We start from the raw sequence: 16,938 nt of genomic DNA on the forward strand, positions 1-16,938 counted from the left end.
GCATTACGATGTGAGGAGGGCCGCTGGCGCTGGCGTCGGCACAGCCGTGGTCGTCTCAGGGGCGTTGGCATTCTGCAACGTCGCCAGCATCGCCTGGACAGTGGGATCGTCGAGGAACGTCTCGAGATCCTGTGTCCCCTCGCTTTCTGTGGGCTTCGCAGCCGCGGCCGGCGTCGTCGAAGGTGTCGTATGCCCGATAGAGTGCACTTGCGGCGCCGCTGGCAGCGTGGTCACAGCTGTGCTATCGTGCGGTGTTGCGCCCATATGCGCCGCAACACCAAGGCCCCCGCTGCGGGTAAACGCCTCAAGATGCTGGGCAAACGATGGCGCTTGGTGCAGTTCAATCCCGTTAAAGGCATCAACACTGAACCCACCTCCTTGGCCCTGCAGAACCATCTCGTGGCCATCGCCCTGCGCCGAGGACAGCACACCAAGGCCACACGCGGACAGCAGGCCGTAAGGATCCTCGATCAAATCGACCAGCGAGTCGTCGGCTTCCGACGAGGCGTCCGCTGGCGAGCCCGAATGCGACGACGTAGCGTCTTCCACCGTCGCTGGCAGAGGACGGCGTGCCGGTCGTGGCACGAGCGCTTGCGACGCGTTGGCCGTCGACGTCTTGGCTTCAGTCGACGGCGGCTGCGTCGTGTCCGCATCCCACGTGTCTCCCATCCACGGCGTCGTGGGCGCAGCAAACAAGTCTTTGATGCTCGCCGAATCAGGGAGGGCCAGGCGTAATGGCTCATCGAGGCCCAGCGAGGGACTGCCTGGCTGCGCCCACGCCTGGTCTTTCGGCATGCGGCTCGGCGTACGAATCTCGCGCTTCGGCGCGGGCTTGGCACGCGATGTGCGGCCTGCACTGGGACTTGGCGGCCCGCCCCCAAAGGTATCATGCTCATCGTCCATACTGCCGAGACCCATGAACGGGTTAAGTGGTGGCATCATCGTCGTACGTGCTGTCGTCGGCGACGTCAGCGCATCCCGAAGCGGCTCACGTACCCCGTCCTTTTTCGGGCCAGGTGACGAGGCCGCACGTAGCATCGACGCATAGGGATTCACATTCGCCACCGTGCCAGGCGGCTGCTTTCGGGGACTCCGCCGCACGGGGCTCGACCAGATCTTCCCACGCAGCTTACTGGGCGTCGTAGCCTGCCCCGCTTCGCGCTCTTCAAAGTCCATATCCGTTTCGTTCATAAGCGTTTGTAGCACCGTGTGCGGGCTGGAATTCATCATCGCAGTGGACACGCCAAACGCCGTGCTGGGGCTCGTGAACGCGCTAGGCCGCGACGTACGTCGCGCAGGACTCTTTGCCAAGCCAGGAGCGTCCCAACTAGGCAGCGACGTGGATACCGGGGGTCGGTTTTCATTGCGTTGCTGTACACGCTCTGCATCGCGCTGCGCAACTGCACTGAGCGTACGTGACAGGCCCCGCGGGGTATGGGCAGCGGATGGCTTTCCGCGCTTCGAGGCACGATCGGTCGTGGGCTTGCTTTGCGCCTCGCGTTTCTTCGTTTCGTCTTTCGACGGCCGCGCAACAAAGTTGCGTACATAGTCAGGCCGTGACACACCGTACTTGGCGTAGTACAGACCACAGGGGTTGCATGCTTGCCAACGAGCTTCGTGCTCCGTCTGGATAGGCCCATCGCCTCGGTCCTGCCGACGCCATGTCAGCGGCACTACATCGGTCGGTGGACGCTCTCCTGCCGGATGCTGTACGGTGACGCCCGCTGGCAACGTAATGATACGCCACGTCGACGCCTGTGTCGTCCCGCAATTGTAGCATACGCGTGGAAGCTCTGTACGTGGATCCCGCGCTCCCGGTCGTGCAGCGCGCTGCGTAGACTTTGTTTCGGATGGAGTCGGCTGTGTGGATGCTGGTTCTTGCGGTGCCTGGAGTGCCCCGCTTTGTACGGCGCCTGCGACCATGCCCAGCAGCCCCATTAGGTGCGATTGCTGCTCGGTCGAGAGCGAGCCTTGATGCGCTTGCATGGCTTGCAGCACTTGCAGCACTTGAGCCGAGGGCGTGCTGGGCGCTGGCGTTGGCGTCGATGTCGCTGTGGGCGTACTGGGGCCCGCCATGCCGCGGATCCGCGTTTGGTACTCTTCGCGCCCACGCTGCGTCGACTCTTTGAGACGCAGTACAATCTCCAGCACATCGCTCCCGGCGCCCGCGCCGTCCTCTTCATCAGAGCTAAATGCCGAGCTGCTTTGCGCCTCACAGCGGACGTGGCCTGTGACGTACGATGTGCCTTCGCCAGGCTCATCCAGCCCACCGCTAAAGAAGCCCTTCCCAACAAAGATCGGCGTAGCACTGGCCGATTTGCGTGGGCTTACCATGGGGGGCGTCGGGACATGCGATCCTTCTTCCGGGTCTGCGGCGTACACAATATAGTCGGTATTCTTATCCACAAGCAGTTCAGGACTCGCAAAGCAGATGGCATTGAGGCACGCCTTCAGAGCGACGCGCCCCAACAACTGGTGGTTGCGTTTGTGCCGTGCGACTCGTACCGGCACACGATGGCCTACTCGTGCAATCATGGTATGTGGACTGGCGTCCAACGTATAAAGGACCTTGACTGCCTGGTCAGTAGAGCATATACGTACCGTCCATCGCGCGGCGCTGGTGGCGCGACCGCGCGGCGGAGGACATGGTATTGGTGGCGTGAGAAAAAAATAAATACGAGGGAACCGCCTCGATCGCCACAACGAGCGTTCGTGCCACCCACCAACGATGCCCCGTCTGTAAAGGAAAGAAACGGCGCGTAGGCCGCCGCTTCACGCGCGCTTCGAACACGCGCCGCGCCGCGCCGCGCCGCGCTGCTCCCACGCGCTTACCTCATCGCTTCCACGTGATGACTGAACGACCTCGACGTCGCCCTCCACGCCGTACGACGTGCGTGGATCCAACAGGGGGTGGTGGCCGTCGTCGTCGTGATCATTGTGGCCATGGGGACCAACATGGACGACCCACTGTACAAGCTCGAGTTCCTCTCCCTTGTCTCCAAGATCACTACAGAAATTGAGAATCATGTTGGCATCAATGATCGTGTCCTGGCCGAGTTTGTGATCTCGCTGCATGAGCAGGCTGGCTCCCTCGATGCGTTTCAGCGCAAACTCGACGAGGCCGGCGCAGAATTTCCTTCAGATTTCGTGCAAAGTCTTGATCGGCTCATTACGACTTTGCATCCTACACACAAGAAGGCGAAAGCGGCGGCAACCGCTGCTGCCTCCGCCACGTCAACAGACGACGCCTTGGCGGCGCGTGAGCGTCAAGCTCATAAACTGCCTGGCCTTGCCATCAAAGATCAGGCATGGGAAGAACCCGACTACTACCGTGAGGCTCCTCCGAAGCGGCCCAAGCCCGCCTCTACAGCCCCGCCGGACGAGCCTGAGCGTGGTCGCCCCCGCGCGCCACGACCGCCGCCGGACCAGGCGCCCATCGTCTCGAAAATCTACGAAGGCCGCGTTGCTGCGATCAAGGACTTTGGTGCCTTTGTAACGCTAGAAGATGTACAAGGTCGGCCGGATGGGCTCGTACATATTAGTGCGCTAGGCAGTGGCGGTGGTCGAATCCAGCATCCGTCCGATGTTGTCTCTCGCAACCAGCCTGTCAAAGTCAAGGTGTTGGCCGTGGATGGAAAGCGCATCAGTTTGTCCATGCGTGATGTGGATCAGATCACAGGGCGGGATCTAAGTGCGAGCCAGCGCCCTGCGCCGGATCGTTCGTGGCGTGCTACCGGGGCCAACACCGCGCCGTTGGGCGGCGGGCCTGCCCCTCCGCCCAGCGCTGACGACCGACGTGGGCGCACGGCCAAGCGCCTAACCAGCCCGGAGCGCTGGGAAATCAAGCAGCTCATCGCTAGCGGCGTGGCGAAGGCCAGTGACTACCCAGAGCTGATGGACGAAGACTTTACGACACCTGCTTCTCGTTTGGCAGGCGACGATGCGGACGAAGAGGTGGAGATTGAAGTCAACGAAAAAGAGGCGCCTTTCCTGGCAGGCCAAACGGCTGCCTCGTTGGAGCTGTCCCCAGTACGGGTGGTCAAGGCGCCTGATGGCTCGCTCAATCGAGCGGCTCAGGCCGGCACGGCTCTCGCGAAGGAACGACGTGAGCTGCGGCAGCAGGAAATGAACGAGGCAGCAGATAAGCAAGCCAAGGATATGTCTACCGGTTGGCTCGATCCCATGGCGCAGGCCAGTGATAAGAAGTTCGCGCAAGACATGCGTGGCTCTGCGCTGGGGCAGCAGGCGCAGCAGCAACCTGCCTGGAAGAAGCACACGTTTAACAAAGCCACCACGTTCGGTAAGATTACCAATCTCAGCATGCAAGAACAGCGTGAGAGCCTGCCTATCTTTAAACTGCGGGAGCAGCTGGTGCAGGCTGTGCGTGACAATCAAGTGCTTGTGGTCGTCGGCGATACCGGCTCCGGGAAAACGACACAGCTCACGCAGTACTTGGCGGAGGAAGGCATGGCCGATCACGGGAAGATTGGGTGTACGCAGCCTCGTCGTGTCGCCGCCGTAAGTGTCGCGAAGCGTGTAGCGGAAGAAGTGGGATGCCGTGTCGGACAGGAAGTGGGGTACACCATCCGCTTTGAGGACTGCACGAGCCCCGAGACACGTATCAAGTACATGACCGATGGTATGCTACAGCGTGAGTGTCTGGTTGACCCGGACGTGAGGGCGTACTCGGTGCTGATGCTGGACGAGGCGCATGAACGTACGATCGCGACAGATGTGCTATTTGGCCTCCTGAAAAAAGCCCTCAAGAAACGACCGGAGCTCAAGCTGATCGTGACGTCCGCAACGCTCGATGCCGAAAAGTTCAGCAACTACTTCTTCAACTGCCCCATCTTTACGATTCCCGGCCGCACATACCCTGTGGAGATCTTGTATACCAAAGAGCCGGAACCAGATTACTTGGACGCGAGTCTGATCACCGTGATGCAGATTCACTTGTCTGAGCCACCTGGCGATATTCTCGTGTTCCTGACAGGCCAGGAAGAAATCGATACCAGTTGCGAGATCTTGTATGAACGAATGCGGGCTCTCGGGCCTGGTGTCCCCGAGCTGATTATTCTGCCGGTGTACTCTGCCCTCCCCAGCGAGATGCAGTCACGCATCTTTGAGCCCGCCCCGCCTGGCGCTCGCAAAGTCGTGCTGGCGACGAACATCGCCGAGACAAGTATCACGATCGACGGCATCTACTATGTCGTCGACCCTGGCTTCGTGAAGCAGAACGCGTACGATCCGCGCCTCGGTATGGATTCGCTTGTCGTCACGCCCATCTCGCAAGCGCAAGCACGGCAGCGTGCCGGTCGTGCTGGCCGTACAGGCCCGGGCAAGTGCTATCGTCTGTATACTGAGGCGGCCTACCGCAACGAAATGCTTCCGAATCCCATCCCGGATATCCAGCGGCAGAACTTGGCATCGACGATCTTGTCGCTGAAAGCGATGGGCATCAACGACTTGCTGCACTTTGACTTCATGGATCCACCGCCAGCCCAGACCATGCTGACGGCGCTTGAGTCGTTGTATGCCTTGTCAGCCCTGGACGACGAAGGCTTGCTCACGCGCCTTGGCCGCAAGATGGCTGATTTCCCCATGGACCCACCCATGGCCAAAATGCTCATTGCCAGTGTTGACTTGGGCTGCAGTGAAGAGTTGCTGAGCATTGTGGCCATGCTTAGTATCCCCAATGTGTTTTACCGGCCAAAGGACAAGCAGGCACAGGCCGATGCTAAGAGGGCCAAGTTCTTCCAACCGGAAGGCGATCATTTGACGTTGCTTACGGTGTACAATGGCTGGGTCGCTAGTCGGTTCTCCATGCCATGGTGCATCGATAACTTTATACAGGGACGTGCCCTGCGGCGTGCACAGGATGTGCGCAAGCAGCTTGTGGGCATTATGGACCGATACCACCACGATATCCTATCATGCGGCTCGAACTACAATCGCATTCGCCGCGCAATCTGCTCGGGCTATTTCCGTAACGCTGCCAAGCGCGATCCCCAGGAGGGTTACCGTACTTTGGCGGAAGGCGGCGGTAACGTGTACTTGCACCCCTCGAGCAGCCTCTTCCATCGTCCACCCGAGTATGTGGTGTACCACGAAGTGGTCATGACATCGAAGGAGTACATGCGCGAAGTCACGGCCATTGAGCCCAAGTGGCTCGTGGAAGTCGCGCCACGATTCTTCCGCACGGCCGACCCTGCGAATATATCCAAGCGCAAGCGCCAGGAAAAGATCCAGCCATTGTTTGACCGATACGCCAAGGATCAGGACGACTGGCGTCTCTCCAAGCAGCAACGTTTGGCACGTGTCGTGCAATCTCAAACCTTTTAGTAGTTAGTCTGCGTAGGCATCGCCTTCACGTAATCCTCTCAGGCCAGTCTGTCACGCCCTCATCGTGGAGGCGCCACGTGCCTTCATCCAACGACGATATACCATGGACCGCGCGTCGCTTGAGGACGATGCGATGCCGGTAGACGCCTCTGAGGTGGAAGAAATGAGCGACGACTTTGAGCAGGACGAAGTTGATTACGATGCAGGGGAGCCAGAGTCGGACCAGTCGTTCGAGTCGGAAGACGAGGAAGATGAAGAGGATGAGCTCGTCGACGAGATGGAGGATTCGACGCCATCGCTCGAAACGAACCGCCGCTCACGACGAGCGCCGCTACGTGTAAAGCTCATGCGACGCAATGTTGAAAACACACCGACGTCATCACCATCGCGCCGCTCGTCTTCTCGTGTGACGAAGCGAACGACGCGCGCACGTATGATGGACGATGGCGAGGAGGACGAAGACGAGGAAGAGGACGATGAGCTGGCAGATGACGACTCGGATGCGGACTCTGTCTCGACGAGTGATATGCCTATGACGGCGAGGCAGATTGCCCGTGCCAACCGTGCTCGTGGGATTGCGACCGAAGAACTGGTCGAGTTGCCGATGGGCCCACGCAAGCAGAAACTCTCTGAGACGGAGCTGGCCTTGCGTCGCTCCGAGACAGCGCGACGACGACGGAATCAGAGCGAAAAGAAGCTGGAAGATGATAAGATCGAGACCATCAACCGATTGCTCAAGAAGCAGGCTGGCAAAGTGCGTGGGCGCGACAAGAGCGAGCAAGATGCTCAGGATGAGCCAGTGAAAAAAGAGCGCGACTTGCGGGCAAACCACCCGCAGCCATTCTTCCGATACATTAATCGTGCACAGGGCTCTATACTGGCTGTGCCACTAGCCCCTCCGTATGTACAGGACCAGGAGGGCGGGGAAGGGTTGTATGACTATACATTACGTACGGCGTTTGGCAAGACGCCTGAGGCGTGGGCCACCTCGTGAGTACTAGGCGAGGCGTGAACGCATACCGGCCATCCGTTGCCACATGCGCTGGCCTGGGACTGGCATCATTTTCTCGACATGGTGTTCGCAGATTGTGCCTGTGGCGCGATCGTATCGATAGCGAAATACAACCGCGTAGTCTTGCAATGTTTGAGAAATACGATTTGTGCCGCGGAAGCGTATGCGTGCGATCAGTTCATCCCCTGGCGTAGGTCGGCCTGGCACCTGGACGTCAGGAGGGCGTCGCATGAACGAGAGCTGTTCAAGGAGGACTTGCGGTGAAGAAAACCCAGCTTGCAGGGAGAGGCGCAGGGCCTCGGCACTCATCAAGTAGCTTCTTCGGCCTCGGAACGTGAACGACGGCGTCCAGTGCATCTCTGATGTCGTGCTCACACTCTGTTCCTCCGTCACGTTGGACGTGGGTGTGCTAATCGTAGCTGGCGGCTTCATAGGCGCGAATCGAAAGAGGATCTGCTTGTGGTACAGGTGCTCAGACTTGGGTGCATGTGGACCGCCCAGCAAATGGTTCATGATGTTCGTACCGGAAATATCAGCTCGATCCACGAGTCCTTTGTCGAGGAACTGAGGGAGGGTATCACGCAGTACACGGATCGAGACGCCTAGTCGCACTTGGTATTCGTGCTCGGGCATCGGGGAAGGCGCTTGGACGATGTGCGAGGGCGAAAACGCCACGACATGTCGATCTGCTATACCGCGTAGACGTACCGCACGACCTCGTGCGGCCCACCCTCTTGGCATGGTGGCGGTCAATGCGCACGTCCGCAGGCGCCGCGGCCCTGTCACCCCCGGCCGCGTATGTGGAGGGCCGACCCCTCTTCTTCAGTGCCACCAGGCGCGTGCTTGCGTTTCGTCGACACCATGACGCTATCAGCGCGCTATGCACCTGCATGCGCAGCGCTGAGCGAGAAAGAGATGGAGAGTATCCATACAGCGCGCATCCTTGTAGTGGGGGCCGGTGGTATTGGATGCGAAGTGCTGAAAGACCTCGTGCTCGTGGGTGTTGGTCATGTGGAAGTGGTACGTACGACAGGCTGTCTTATACCAGATCGATCTCGATACCATTGACTTGTCGAATCTAAACCGGCAGTTCCTCTTCCAAAAGCAGCATATTAAACAGCCCAAGGCGCTCGTGGCGAAAGCTACTGCGTCTGCCTTCAACCCCGACGTGACAATTGTCGCACACCATGCGAACATCAAGTCGTCCGAGTTTGATGTGGCGTACTATGGCTCTTTTGATGTGGTGCTAAGTGCCTTGGACAACTTGGACACACGTCGATGGGTCAACAAGATGTGTGTCATGGCACGTGTGCCCCTAGTCGAGAGTGGCACTGCTGGCTTCCTGGGCCAAGTCCAGCCGATTCTCGCTACGCGGTTTGAGTGCTACGACTGTACCGCCCATCCTACTCCGACGACCTTCCCCGTGTGCACGATCCGGTCAACGCCTACGGCACCTGTCCATTGCATTGTGTGGGCGAAGAACTGGCTCTTTCCGCAGCTCTTTGGCGAGGACGATGACGCCGACGAACAGGAACTCATGCAGGCCGAGCAGAATGGCGAGAATGGTACGTAGATGCCTTGCTAACACGAAGCGGAGGAGCTGGCCAATTTACGACAGGAGGCACGTCAGATGCGGACGCTCCGTGAGGCCTTGTACGCATCTTCGTCGACGCGCGACGCTTGCACGCGGATCTTCGATAAGGTGTACAACACGGATATCCAGCGTCTGCTATCGATGGAGGATATGTGGGTACACCGGACCAAACCTGCCCCGCTCGATCTTGAGCGCGCTATGTCGACGCCTCTTCCCGACGAGACGAACGCCTCGACAACTTCGATGACGCTGCGGGATCGACGCCCTTTATCGCTGTCGGAAAATGCGGCTCTCTTCTTGTCGTCAGCCGAGGCACTCGTGCAGCGTGCGAAGGACTCGCCTCTTTCGTTTGATAAGGACGACGACGACGCGCTGGGCTTTGTCACAGCCGCGGCCAACCTTCGTGCACATGTGTACCATATTGCAGAGCAGACGCGCTTCGAGACCAAGCAGATCGCTGGCAACATCATCCCAGCGATTGCGACGACCAATGCCATTATCTCCGCCTTGGTCGTCATCCAAGCGCTGCATATGCTGGCAGCACGATGGGACCAGCTGCGTGTCGTCAGCTTGGCACGTCGCGCTACGCGGCTCTTTACCTCCTTCCCACCGGCGCCGCCGCAACCTCAGTGTGGTGTATGCCAGGATGTGTACATGCGTGTCGGCATCGATCCTGCGCATACGACCCTGCAAGATGTGCTGGAGGGCGTACGTACGTACCTCGGCTACGATAAAGACGCGTTTGTTTCTATATCAGCAGGTACACGCATCCTGTATGATCCTGACTTGGATGACAATGTGGGCAAGCGACTCTCCGACCTACGTGTACAGATAGGCGATGTCCTTGCGGTTGCCGACGAAGATGGCCAACTTGCCACAGCGCAATGGATCCTGGAACGCAGTCCAGAGGGCCAGCCGTTGTACGTGGCCCACGCCGTGACCCTCCCTCGCCGCGCGGCCGTTCCTATGACCGCAGAGTCGGACGACGACGAGATTGTCGAGGTGGATCAGGCCCACCTTCCCAAGAAGCGCGCGCGCGACGACACGGACGAGCCCCCCGCGAAGCGGACACGTCCAGCGGCGCCGGCGCCCAGCGCTGCGTCGGAGGACGTGATTGTCTTGGACTAGAGCGTGATCTCCCGCATCCACCGCGCATGCAGCGCACCGACCAACGCAATCGCCGCCGCCACGATAAAGCCCAAGTGGTAGTTCAGTGGCCACGCATGCGCCGTTGGTCCACCTTGGATGCTCTGCGCCCACACGATACCGCCGAGAATCGGGCCCATGCATCGTGTAAAGCTGCTCATAGTTTGGGCTAGTCCATTGGCCAGCGGCACGAGATGGATCGGTGTCCATGCATTCAATAGGACCATGACGGCTGTGAACGAAAGGATATTGGCCAACCAACGTAGCGCGGCACATAGAATCATCGCCAGCATCACAAATACATTCGTACTTGGATGCAAAAATGTTCGCAGGAAGGGGAAGAGCAAATAGCACGGCAAGTACAGGAGCATGCCCCACCGCATGACTTCCAGATGCGTCAGCTTGCCATTCGGGGGTCCTAGATTAGGGTATACATGGAACTGGAATACCAATTGACACACAGTCATAATGGCAATGAGCGTTGCAAAGTGCCCCGCCGTCAGTCCCAGCCCCCCACTCGGCACAGGCGTTACCAGGAACGCCATGAACACTTGGTCAAAAAGCGCAGAGTGCAGAGCCAGCAGGCCATAGTGCCCAATGATGGCCAAGGGAACGAGACGCAGCGGGGAGACCATGGCGACAGGCGCTGCCCCTTCGTCTGCCGACAGCTCTTGGCGTGACGAAAGCTCCTCTGTGGAATCTGTCAACGACGCAGCGCTGCGCATCCGCTGCATTTTCTGGCGTGCATAGTGCATCGGCGGCACATACAAACTCGAGGGCGCCCGCGACATGGTGCTCTCTGATGTTGTGGAGGCAAACAACGGCGGCGCTTCACTGTCCTCCGGCACGGAGCTCTGGCTCTCCTCGTCTTCCTCGTCCACTTCTTCAATCGCCGACGTGTCCTCTTCCGTGACATCCTCTGCATTTGACGCGGCTGCGACCCAGAGATCTGTAATACCCAACACTGCATCGTCGTTTGCCAGCACAAATCGCTCGACCAACGAGAGACGCGCCGCATCTATGTCCGTCGTACCATCAGCCGAGCCTGCCATCTCACTGTGTGGTCCCACACTGCCCACGCGCGATGTACTTCCCAGATCGGAGTGGTAGCCATAGGCTGAGCCTGGCGTCGACAAACGATGCGCGATAGACAAGTGCGACCAGCGCAATGGGTCTATCGTACGACGTCGTCCACGACTGCGTAGCGAACTGGACATCGACCAATCGCTACGTCCAAACAGCGCACTGTGCTCTTCCCCGTCCTCCTCGTAGTCTGGTGTAGATGCATCCTCATTGTCAAGCCGGATCGCACCGGATCGTGCGCCTGCATGTGGCTCGAGAAACAGGCTCAAGACAGCGCCTGTCGCCGTGCTCATCGCCGCCATGGCACAGGGCAGGAAGTACGGGTACTGCGTGAGCCACGCAGACTGACCAAACAGCCAAGGAAACTTGGTCACAGGATGCTCCATCACACCGCCAATGATCGGGCCGATAATACCTCCCATACCCCACCAAAAGCCCATCTGCGCATACGCTCGGGCTTCGTTGGTCTCATCGGTCAGGTCGCGAATGGCGCCTTTGGCTACACCCACAGCGCCATTAAACAAGCCTTGTGCGAATCGGAAGAAAAGCACCATCGGGAGATTGGTCGCCATGCCAAACGCAAGCAGGGACAGGGTGTTGCCGATCAAAGACACTTGCAGAACCAGTCGGCGTCCGTACTTGTCTGCGGCTGAGGACCATAGCAACGATGTCAGGAACTGAGAAAAGAAGAAGATCGAGGCTACAATGCCGGCCCAGAAGCCCACCGTACTTTCATCACCCAGCTGGAAGTCGTCCAGCATAAAAAACAAAAAGGGGCCAGCCACACCTGCCGAGCAAAACTCGCCAAAGATAAGCAGGCAGAGCACTGTGTAAGGGAGCATCGGCAGCGGATTCGAGGTAGGCGGGGCCTGTCGTGTAGGAAAGATGGACGGTACTGTCATGTGGCTCGCATTGACATACCGAGCGGGATGCTCCCAGCCGTCAGGGACGCCACTCATACGATACCGGCCTGGCAAGGCCGGCGTAGGACGGAACGACGCATCGCTGATCCAGCTACGTACACTGGACAGGCCGGCAGATGGATCACGAAGGCGCCGCTTGAAGGACATAGGTACGTGATCAAGTGGCGGCTCTTGCACGCCAATGGCCTCGTCGCCTACGAACGGCGACTTGGACCGGGACGGCCAGCCACCCTCGCGCAGCTTAGGACGCGACTTGCGCGAGGCAATGCTTGCCACTTCGTCCATGCCTGGGGCTGACGATGCATGTTCTGCCGTTCCCGGCATCGCCGCTCTGGCTAGGGTGGTGGGCACACAGGCTGTGCCGCTGTCACCACCTCCGTCCGTTTGGGGCCCGGCAGGTGGCGGCACGCATTTGTGGAGGGAGGTGGAGGAAGAAACTGACTGGCTCGTGAAGCGTGTCTTTCGTTCATCCTTCGTCGTCCGACCATGGCGACTGTCGCACCACGTCCCGGCGTGCCTTCTGACAATGTAGCGGCTGGGAACGCTACAGAGAAAGAGCCGCAGCCAGCGACACCTGCGCAAATGGCCGAGATTCGGCGTCTCGTGCAAATCATTGCACGTCTTTTTTACGACGATGGACATATCCTCCTTTTGGACCAACTTGTAAGTATCCCTGCGATCCCCGCCGAAGTGCTGGCCAAACGTGTGGGGCTGCAAGCTCGCGATCTAGGCTCCTTGGCTGCTAAGCTAGTGGAAGACCGTATTGTCTCTGTGTACCGGTGTCAAGAGACACGTGAAGGACCGTTTCAACGAGCCGTCGCACGGACATACTACTACATCGACTACAAACTCTTCCTGGACGTGACAAAATGGCGAATGATGGCGATGCGGCGGGATATTGATACCAAACTACGCAACGGCCTCGACAATAAAGGCTACGTCTGCCCACGCTGCCGCCGCTCGTATACCACGCTGGAAGTCGCCCATCTATTGGATCCGTTCCGTAATATGTTTATCTGCGAAGTGCCTGGCTGTGGCACGGAGCTGGTCGACAATGAAGATGCGGAAGATGTGCGCAAGTCCAAAGATACATTGACACGATTCAACGAGCAGTTGACTGTGGTCCAAAAAGCGCTACGTAGCGTGGAAGGCGTCGCTTTGCCGCCGATGAATATCCATGGATGGCTCGCGAAAAACAGCGCAACACCCCCGTGGCAAAAGGAGATGGCACGCAACGATATGGCTTTGGAACCAGGCGCGACCCCTGCGCCAGCTCGCCAGGCGCCAGCTGTGCGTGTGGAGATGGCGGGCGATACCGAGCGCGAATCGCAACTGCAACGAGAGCAACGGGCTCTTGAAGAAGAAAAACAGCGTGCACAAAACACCTTGCCCTCCTGGCACTTGTCTTCGACTGTCAGTGGCGAGCGCACAGGGCTGGGACACGCTGCCGATCCTGCACGACGTCCTTCGGACCTCCACAACGAAGCGCCCAAGGAGGTCGCAGTGGATGTCGATACGCAGGCTGAGGCCGATTTGGATTGTACGTACGACCAGCTTCCCTACTTACCACAGATTATGCACGGTATACCTCGCAATTGGACGAAGCAGCGGCCGGGACTAAACGCGAGGCAGAGGCGATGGTCGACGAAGAAACGGCCGCGTCTGCCAAGCGCGCCAAGGCCAACGACGATGCGGCCGACGACGACGACGATATGGACGATATGGAAGATGTGATTTAATGCTACATATAGTACAGGAAGGCCATACCTTGTTCCGTCTTCACTTCGGGATATCCATTCGCAAGTTCAACATAGATTCAATGAGACGTCGGCACAATGGGCACACGTATTGGCGGCGCGACTCCCGTCCTTGGCTTCGGTCCTGGGCGCGTGCTTTCTGCACACTATCGCGCACTTGGACAGCACATTCGAGACACAGCGCATGAGTGCATGGAAATAGGACAGTAGTCGATGGCTCCGACATACAAATGGGGCATTCAGCTCCTTCGCTACGATCCGATTCGGCCAGTAACGTGGCCGTGGCCATGAGGTCAGCATTGAACATAAGTGGCTCATGCCCTGTGCCCTGTGGCAAATCGTCTTGCTGCGTTCCCATCTCGGACGCAGACGGCACATGTTGCTCTGTGGACGCACTGAAGCCAAACAGCTCATGCAGGTGAAGGTGACGAGTGCCAAAGGTCGCCACTTGCGATTTGCTTTGGTACAGGTAATGCCCCGGCGAACTTGGGCTTTCGGAGCAATGCCAAATCGAGGTTAGTGCATTCGTACTCTCGAGGGGGCAGCCATCTTCCCCATACGCTTCCAGCGTCACTGCAATGGGGATCCAGCCTTGGCCGACCCAGTCGTGATCCAGCAAAAGAGGAAGTTGGACCGTTGTATCGTAACCTGTGGTCATGCGATGCGACGCAATACGCCACCCACATTCCTGCGCTTCATGCCCAAGGATCGGTTCAGTGGGTGCACGCACAATCGTGCCTTGTCGGCGTGACGCCAGGACGTACAGATCCAATTGCGCCTGTGGTGCGTTGCAGTCGCAAGACAACGTCAAGACATGCGTAGGGCCAGGGAGCGATAACAAAGCTTGTGTTTCCGCAGTCCAGGGCGGAATACTATTACCAGGGGTTAGTGGATTGATGCGTGTGCGCTCGCGATGTGTGTGAATGTACAAGGCAAAGGATGTTAAACTGGTGTGCTTTTCACTTTGATCCATCCACCACGTCAGCGCTTCAGGAGGGACTGTGGCGTGTCCAGGTACATTGGACATGGTAAAGTCGCCCACATTGGGCCCTACTAGACGAAGTAGCTGCTCCTCAGGCCTAGCCACAGGCGCATGAAGCTGGGGCGGGATCGCTGCATCAATTGCAGCGGTATGAGCCGGATTGGGTGGTGCAGGCCCAATCCGAGCTGGATGGATTTCCTGCATAGCCGTACCATTGCCTTGCTCTAGATCCTGAACTTCGGGATTGTGCCTTCTACGCCACGGCATCATTGCCGGGTGCCACATCGTACGACCGTAGCAGCACGCTCGAGCGCCTTCTGGTCGACCCTCACTCTCTCCACGCACGTCCGGCGTTATACCACGTGACCTCCACTCCAAAAAAAGTCGTGTGGCAAGCTCGTTCTTCGCTCAGAGACGCTTTGACGACGACGATGGAGTACCACGCGCCTGCTCCGCAGCACATGGTGCTGTGCGCCGATTGTGGTGTACCCATCGAGCCGAACAATGCGAATCTTTGTGTGAACTGTCTGCGCAATAGCGTCGACATTACCGAGCTCATTCCTAAGCAGGCGACGATCAATTTCTGTCGGAACTGTGAGCGGTACTTGAACCCGCCGAATACTTGGGTGATTGCCCAGCTGGAAAGTCGTGAGCTACTTGCGATCTGCCTTAAAAAGCTGAAAGGTCTCAAGTCTGTGCGTCTTATTGATGCCAACTTTATTTGGACAGAGCCACACAGCAAGCGTTTGCGTGTCAAGCTGACAGTCCAGAAGGAAGTCTTTACGTCGACCATTTTGCAGCAGGTGTTTGAAGTGGAATTCATCGTGCAGTATGGTCAGTGTCCTGATTGTGCACGTCTGGCGGCGAAGAATATGTGGCGTGCATCTGTGCAAGTCCGTCAAAAAGTGGCGCATAAGCGCACGTTTTTGTACTTGGAGCAGCTGATCCTCAAATACAACGCCCACCGCGAGACGGTCTCTGTGCTGGAAAAGAAGGATGGTCTGGACTTTTACTATGCACAACGTGCTCATGCGATCCGTATGTGTGAATTTCTCGCGAGTGTAGTGCCCATTCGGACGACCAAGTCAGAGCAATTGATCAGTATGGATGTGCACACAAGTTCGAGCAACTACAAGTTTACATACAGTGTGGAAATTGTGCCGATCTGCAAGGATGACTTGCTGTGCTTGCCACTGCCACTAGCTCGCTCCTTGGGCCATATCGGTCCATTTGTATTGCCATTCCGTGTGAGCAATGTACTGAAGCTCATTGACCCTGTAACGATGCAGATGGCGGATCTTACTGCGGAGAAATACTGGCGTGATCCATTCCCTGCGCTGTGTACGATTCCAGAAATGGTCGAGTTTTTGGTCCTGGACATTGAAACGACCGGTACGGTGGCGCATGGCCCGCATGGGCAAACAATGCAAAAGTTCCTCGCGGCTGAGGCGCAAGTTTCGCCGTTGAATGCCAGTACGTTTGGCGAGTCGGATGCTGTGTACACAGTGCCTACCCATCTTGGCCATATTTTGCAGCCTGGCGATACGGTGATGGGCTACTATCTGACCACTGCCAACTTCAACTCGCCGGCCTGGGACGCTGTGCCGGAAGAGCGACGTCCCGATGTGGTACTTGTGAAGAAGAGCTACCCGGACCGCAAGCGCCGCTCGAAGCGCAACTGGAAGCTCAAGAGTATCGCGAAAGAAGCCGAGGATCCCAGTGCTGGCGAGCAGGTGGTGGGCCGGGGTGCGCTGGGCCGTCGTGGTGGTTTGGATTCGCAGCGTGTCGAGCGCGACTATGAGCTGTTCTTGCGCGAGTTGGAAGAGGACGAGGAGATGCGTGCGAATGTCAATTTATACAAGGACAAGGAACGCATTGCTCACGAGGAGGCACGTCGTCTGCGCCGCGAGCAAAAGTACCGCGAGCCTACGCAGATGGACGAGGAGATGGACGACCACGGCGCTGGCCACCACGACGAGGATGGGTTGACCGATGTCGAGTCAGAGTATGGCTCCGACAGCGAGCTACCGCGTGTCCAGTTAGACGAGTTGCTGGATGATATGGACGAGATGGCCATTGAAGATGACGATATATAGTGT

General features: G+C 58.3%; 9 protein-coding genes across 9 annotated transcripts; 5 read left to right on the forward strand and 4 right to left on the reverse strand.

Annotated features, from left to right (window-relative positions):
* Nucleotides 1-3: 3 nt before the first annotated feature.
* Malapachy_2096 (zinc gata-type protein) lies at nt 4-2,647 on the reverse strand (the record flags this gene model as incomplete). The annotated part of the gene is made up of 2 exons (XM_018136589.1): nt 4-2,573; nt 2,602-2,647. The coding sequence occupies 2 exons, from the start codon at nt 2,645-2,647 to the stop codon at nt 4-6; spliced, it is 2,616 nt and encodes an 871-aa protein (XP_017993228.1).
* Nucleotides 2,648-2,955: 308 nt separating this feature from the next.
* On the forward strand, nt 2,956-6,342 carry Malapachy_2053 (atp-dependent rna helicase dhx8; the record flags this gene model as incomplete). Its single annotated transcript, XM_018136546.1, has 1 exon — nt 2,956-6,342. One exon carries the CDS (start codon nt 2,956-2,958, stop codon nt 6,340-6,342), a length of 3,387 nt encoding a protein of 1,128 aa, XP_017993083.1.
* Nucleotides 6,343-6,445: 103 nt separating this feature from the next.
* Nucleotides 6,446-7,336, forward strand: Malapachy_2091 (hypothetical protein; the record flags this gene model as incomplete). Its single annotated transcript, XM_018136584.1, has 1 exon — nt 6,446-7,336. The coding sequence occupies one exon, from the start codon at nt 6,446-6,448 to the stop codon at nt 7,334-7,336; it is 891 nt and encodes a 296-aa protein (XP_017993223.1).
* Nucleotides 7,337-7,339: 3 nt separating this feature from the next.
* Malapachy_2101 (hypothetical protein) lies at nt 7,340-7,987 on the reverse strand (the record flags this gene model as incomplete). Its single annotated transcript, XM_018136594.1, has 1 exon — nt 7,340-7,987. One exon carries the CDS (start codon nt 7,985-7,987, stop codon nt 7,340-7,342), a length of 648 nt encoding a protein of 215 aa, XP_017992986.1.
* Nucleotides 7,988-8,215: 228 nt separating this feature from the next.
* Nucleotides 8,216-10,076, forward strand: Malapachy_2058 (ubiquitin-like protein activating enzyme; the record flags this gene model as incomplete). The annotated part of the gene is given in 3 exon segments (XM_018136551.1): nt 8,216-8,374; nt 8,388-8,919; nt 8,947-10,076. 3 exon segments carry the CDS (start codon nt 8,216-8,218, stop codon nt 10,074-10,076), a joined length of 1,821 nt encoding a protein of 606 aa, XP_017993084.1.
* On the reverse strand, nt 10,073-12,424 carry Malapachy_2075 (major facilitator superfamily mfs-1; the record flags this gene model as incomplete). Its single annotated transcript, XM_018136568.1, has 1 exon — nt 10,073-12,424. One exon carries the CDS (start codon nt 12,422-12,424, stop codon nt 10,073-10,075), a length of 2,352 nt encoding a protein of 783 aa, XP_017992969.1.
* Nucleotides 12,425-12,586: 162 nt separating this feature from the next.
* Nucleotides 12,587-13,839, forward strand: Malapachy_2088 (tfa1-tfiie subunit (transcription initiation factor) 66 kd; the record flags this gene model as incomplete). Its single annotated transcript, XM_018136581.1, has 2 exons — nt 12,587-13,640; nt 13,673-13,839. 2 exons carry the CDS (start codon nt 12,587-12,589, stop codon nt 13,837-13,839), a joined length of 1,221 nt encoding a protein of 406 aa, XP_017993291.1.
* Nucleotides 13,840-13,879: 40 nt separating this feature from the next.
* Malapachy_2099 (ring zinc finger protein) lies at nt 13,880-15,109 on the reverse strand (the record flags this gene model as incomplete). The annotated part of the gene is made up of 1 exon (XM_018136592.1): nt 13,880-15,109. One exon carries the CDS (start codon nt 15,107-15,109, stop codon nt 13,880-13,882), a length of 1,230 nt encoding a protein of 409 aa, XP_017993221.1.
* A 161-nt stretch (nt 15,110-15,270) lies between these two features.
* Nucleotides 15,271-16,935, forward strand: Malapachy_2055 (nmd3-domain-containing protein; the record flags this gene model as incomplete). Its single annotated transcript, XM_018136548.1, has 1 exon — nt 15,271-16,935. One exon carries the CDS (start codon nt 15,271-15,273, stop codon nt 16,933-16,935), a length of 1,665 nt encoding a protein of 554 aa, XP_017992843.1.
* Nucleotides 16,936-16,938: the final 3 nt, after the last annotated feature.

The sequence above is a fragment of the Malassezia pachydermatis genome (assembly GCF_001278385.1).
Source record: "Malassezia pachydermatis strain CBS 1879 chromosome Unknown scaffold2, whole genome shotgun sequence".
In the NCBI taxonomy this organism is placed as follows: domain Eukaryota; kingdom Fungi; phylum Basidiomycota; class Malasseziomycetes; order Malasseziales; family Malasseziaceae; genus Malassezia; species Malassezia pachydermatis.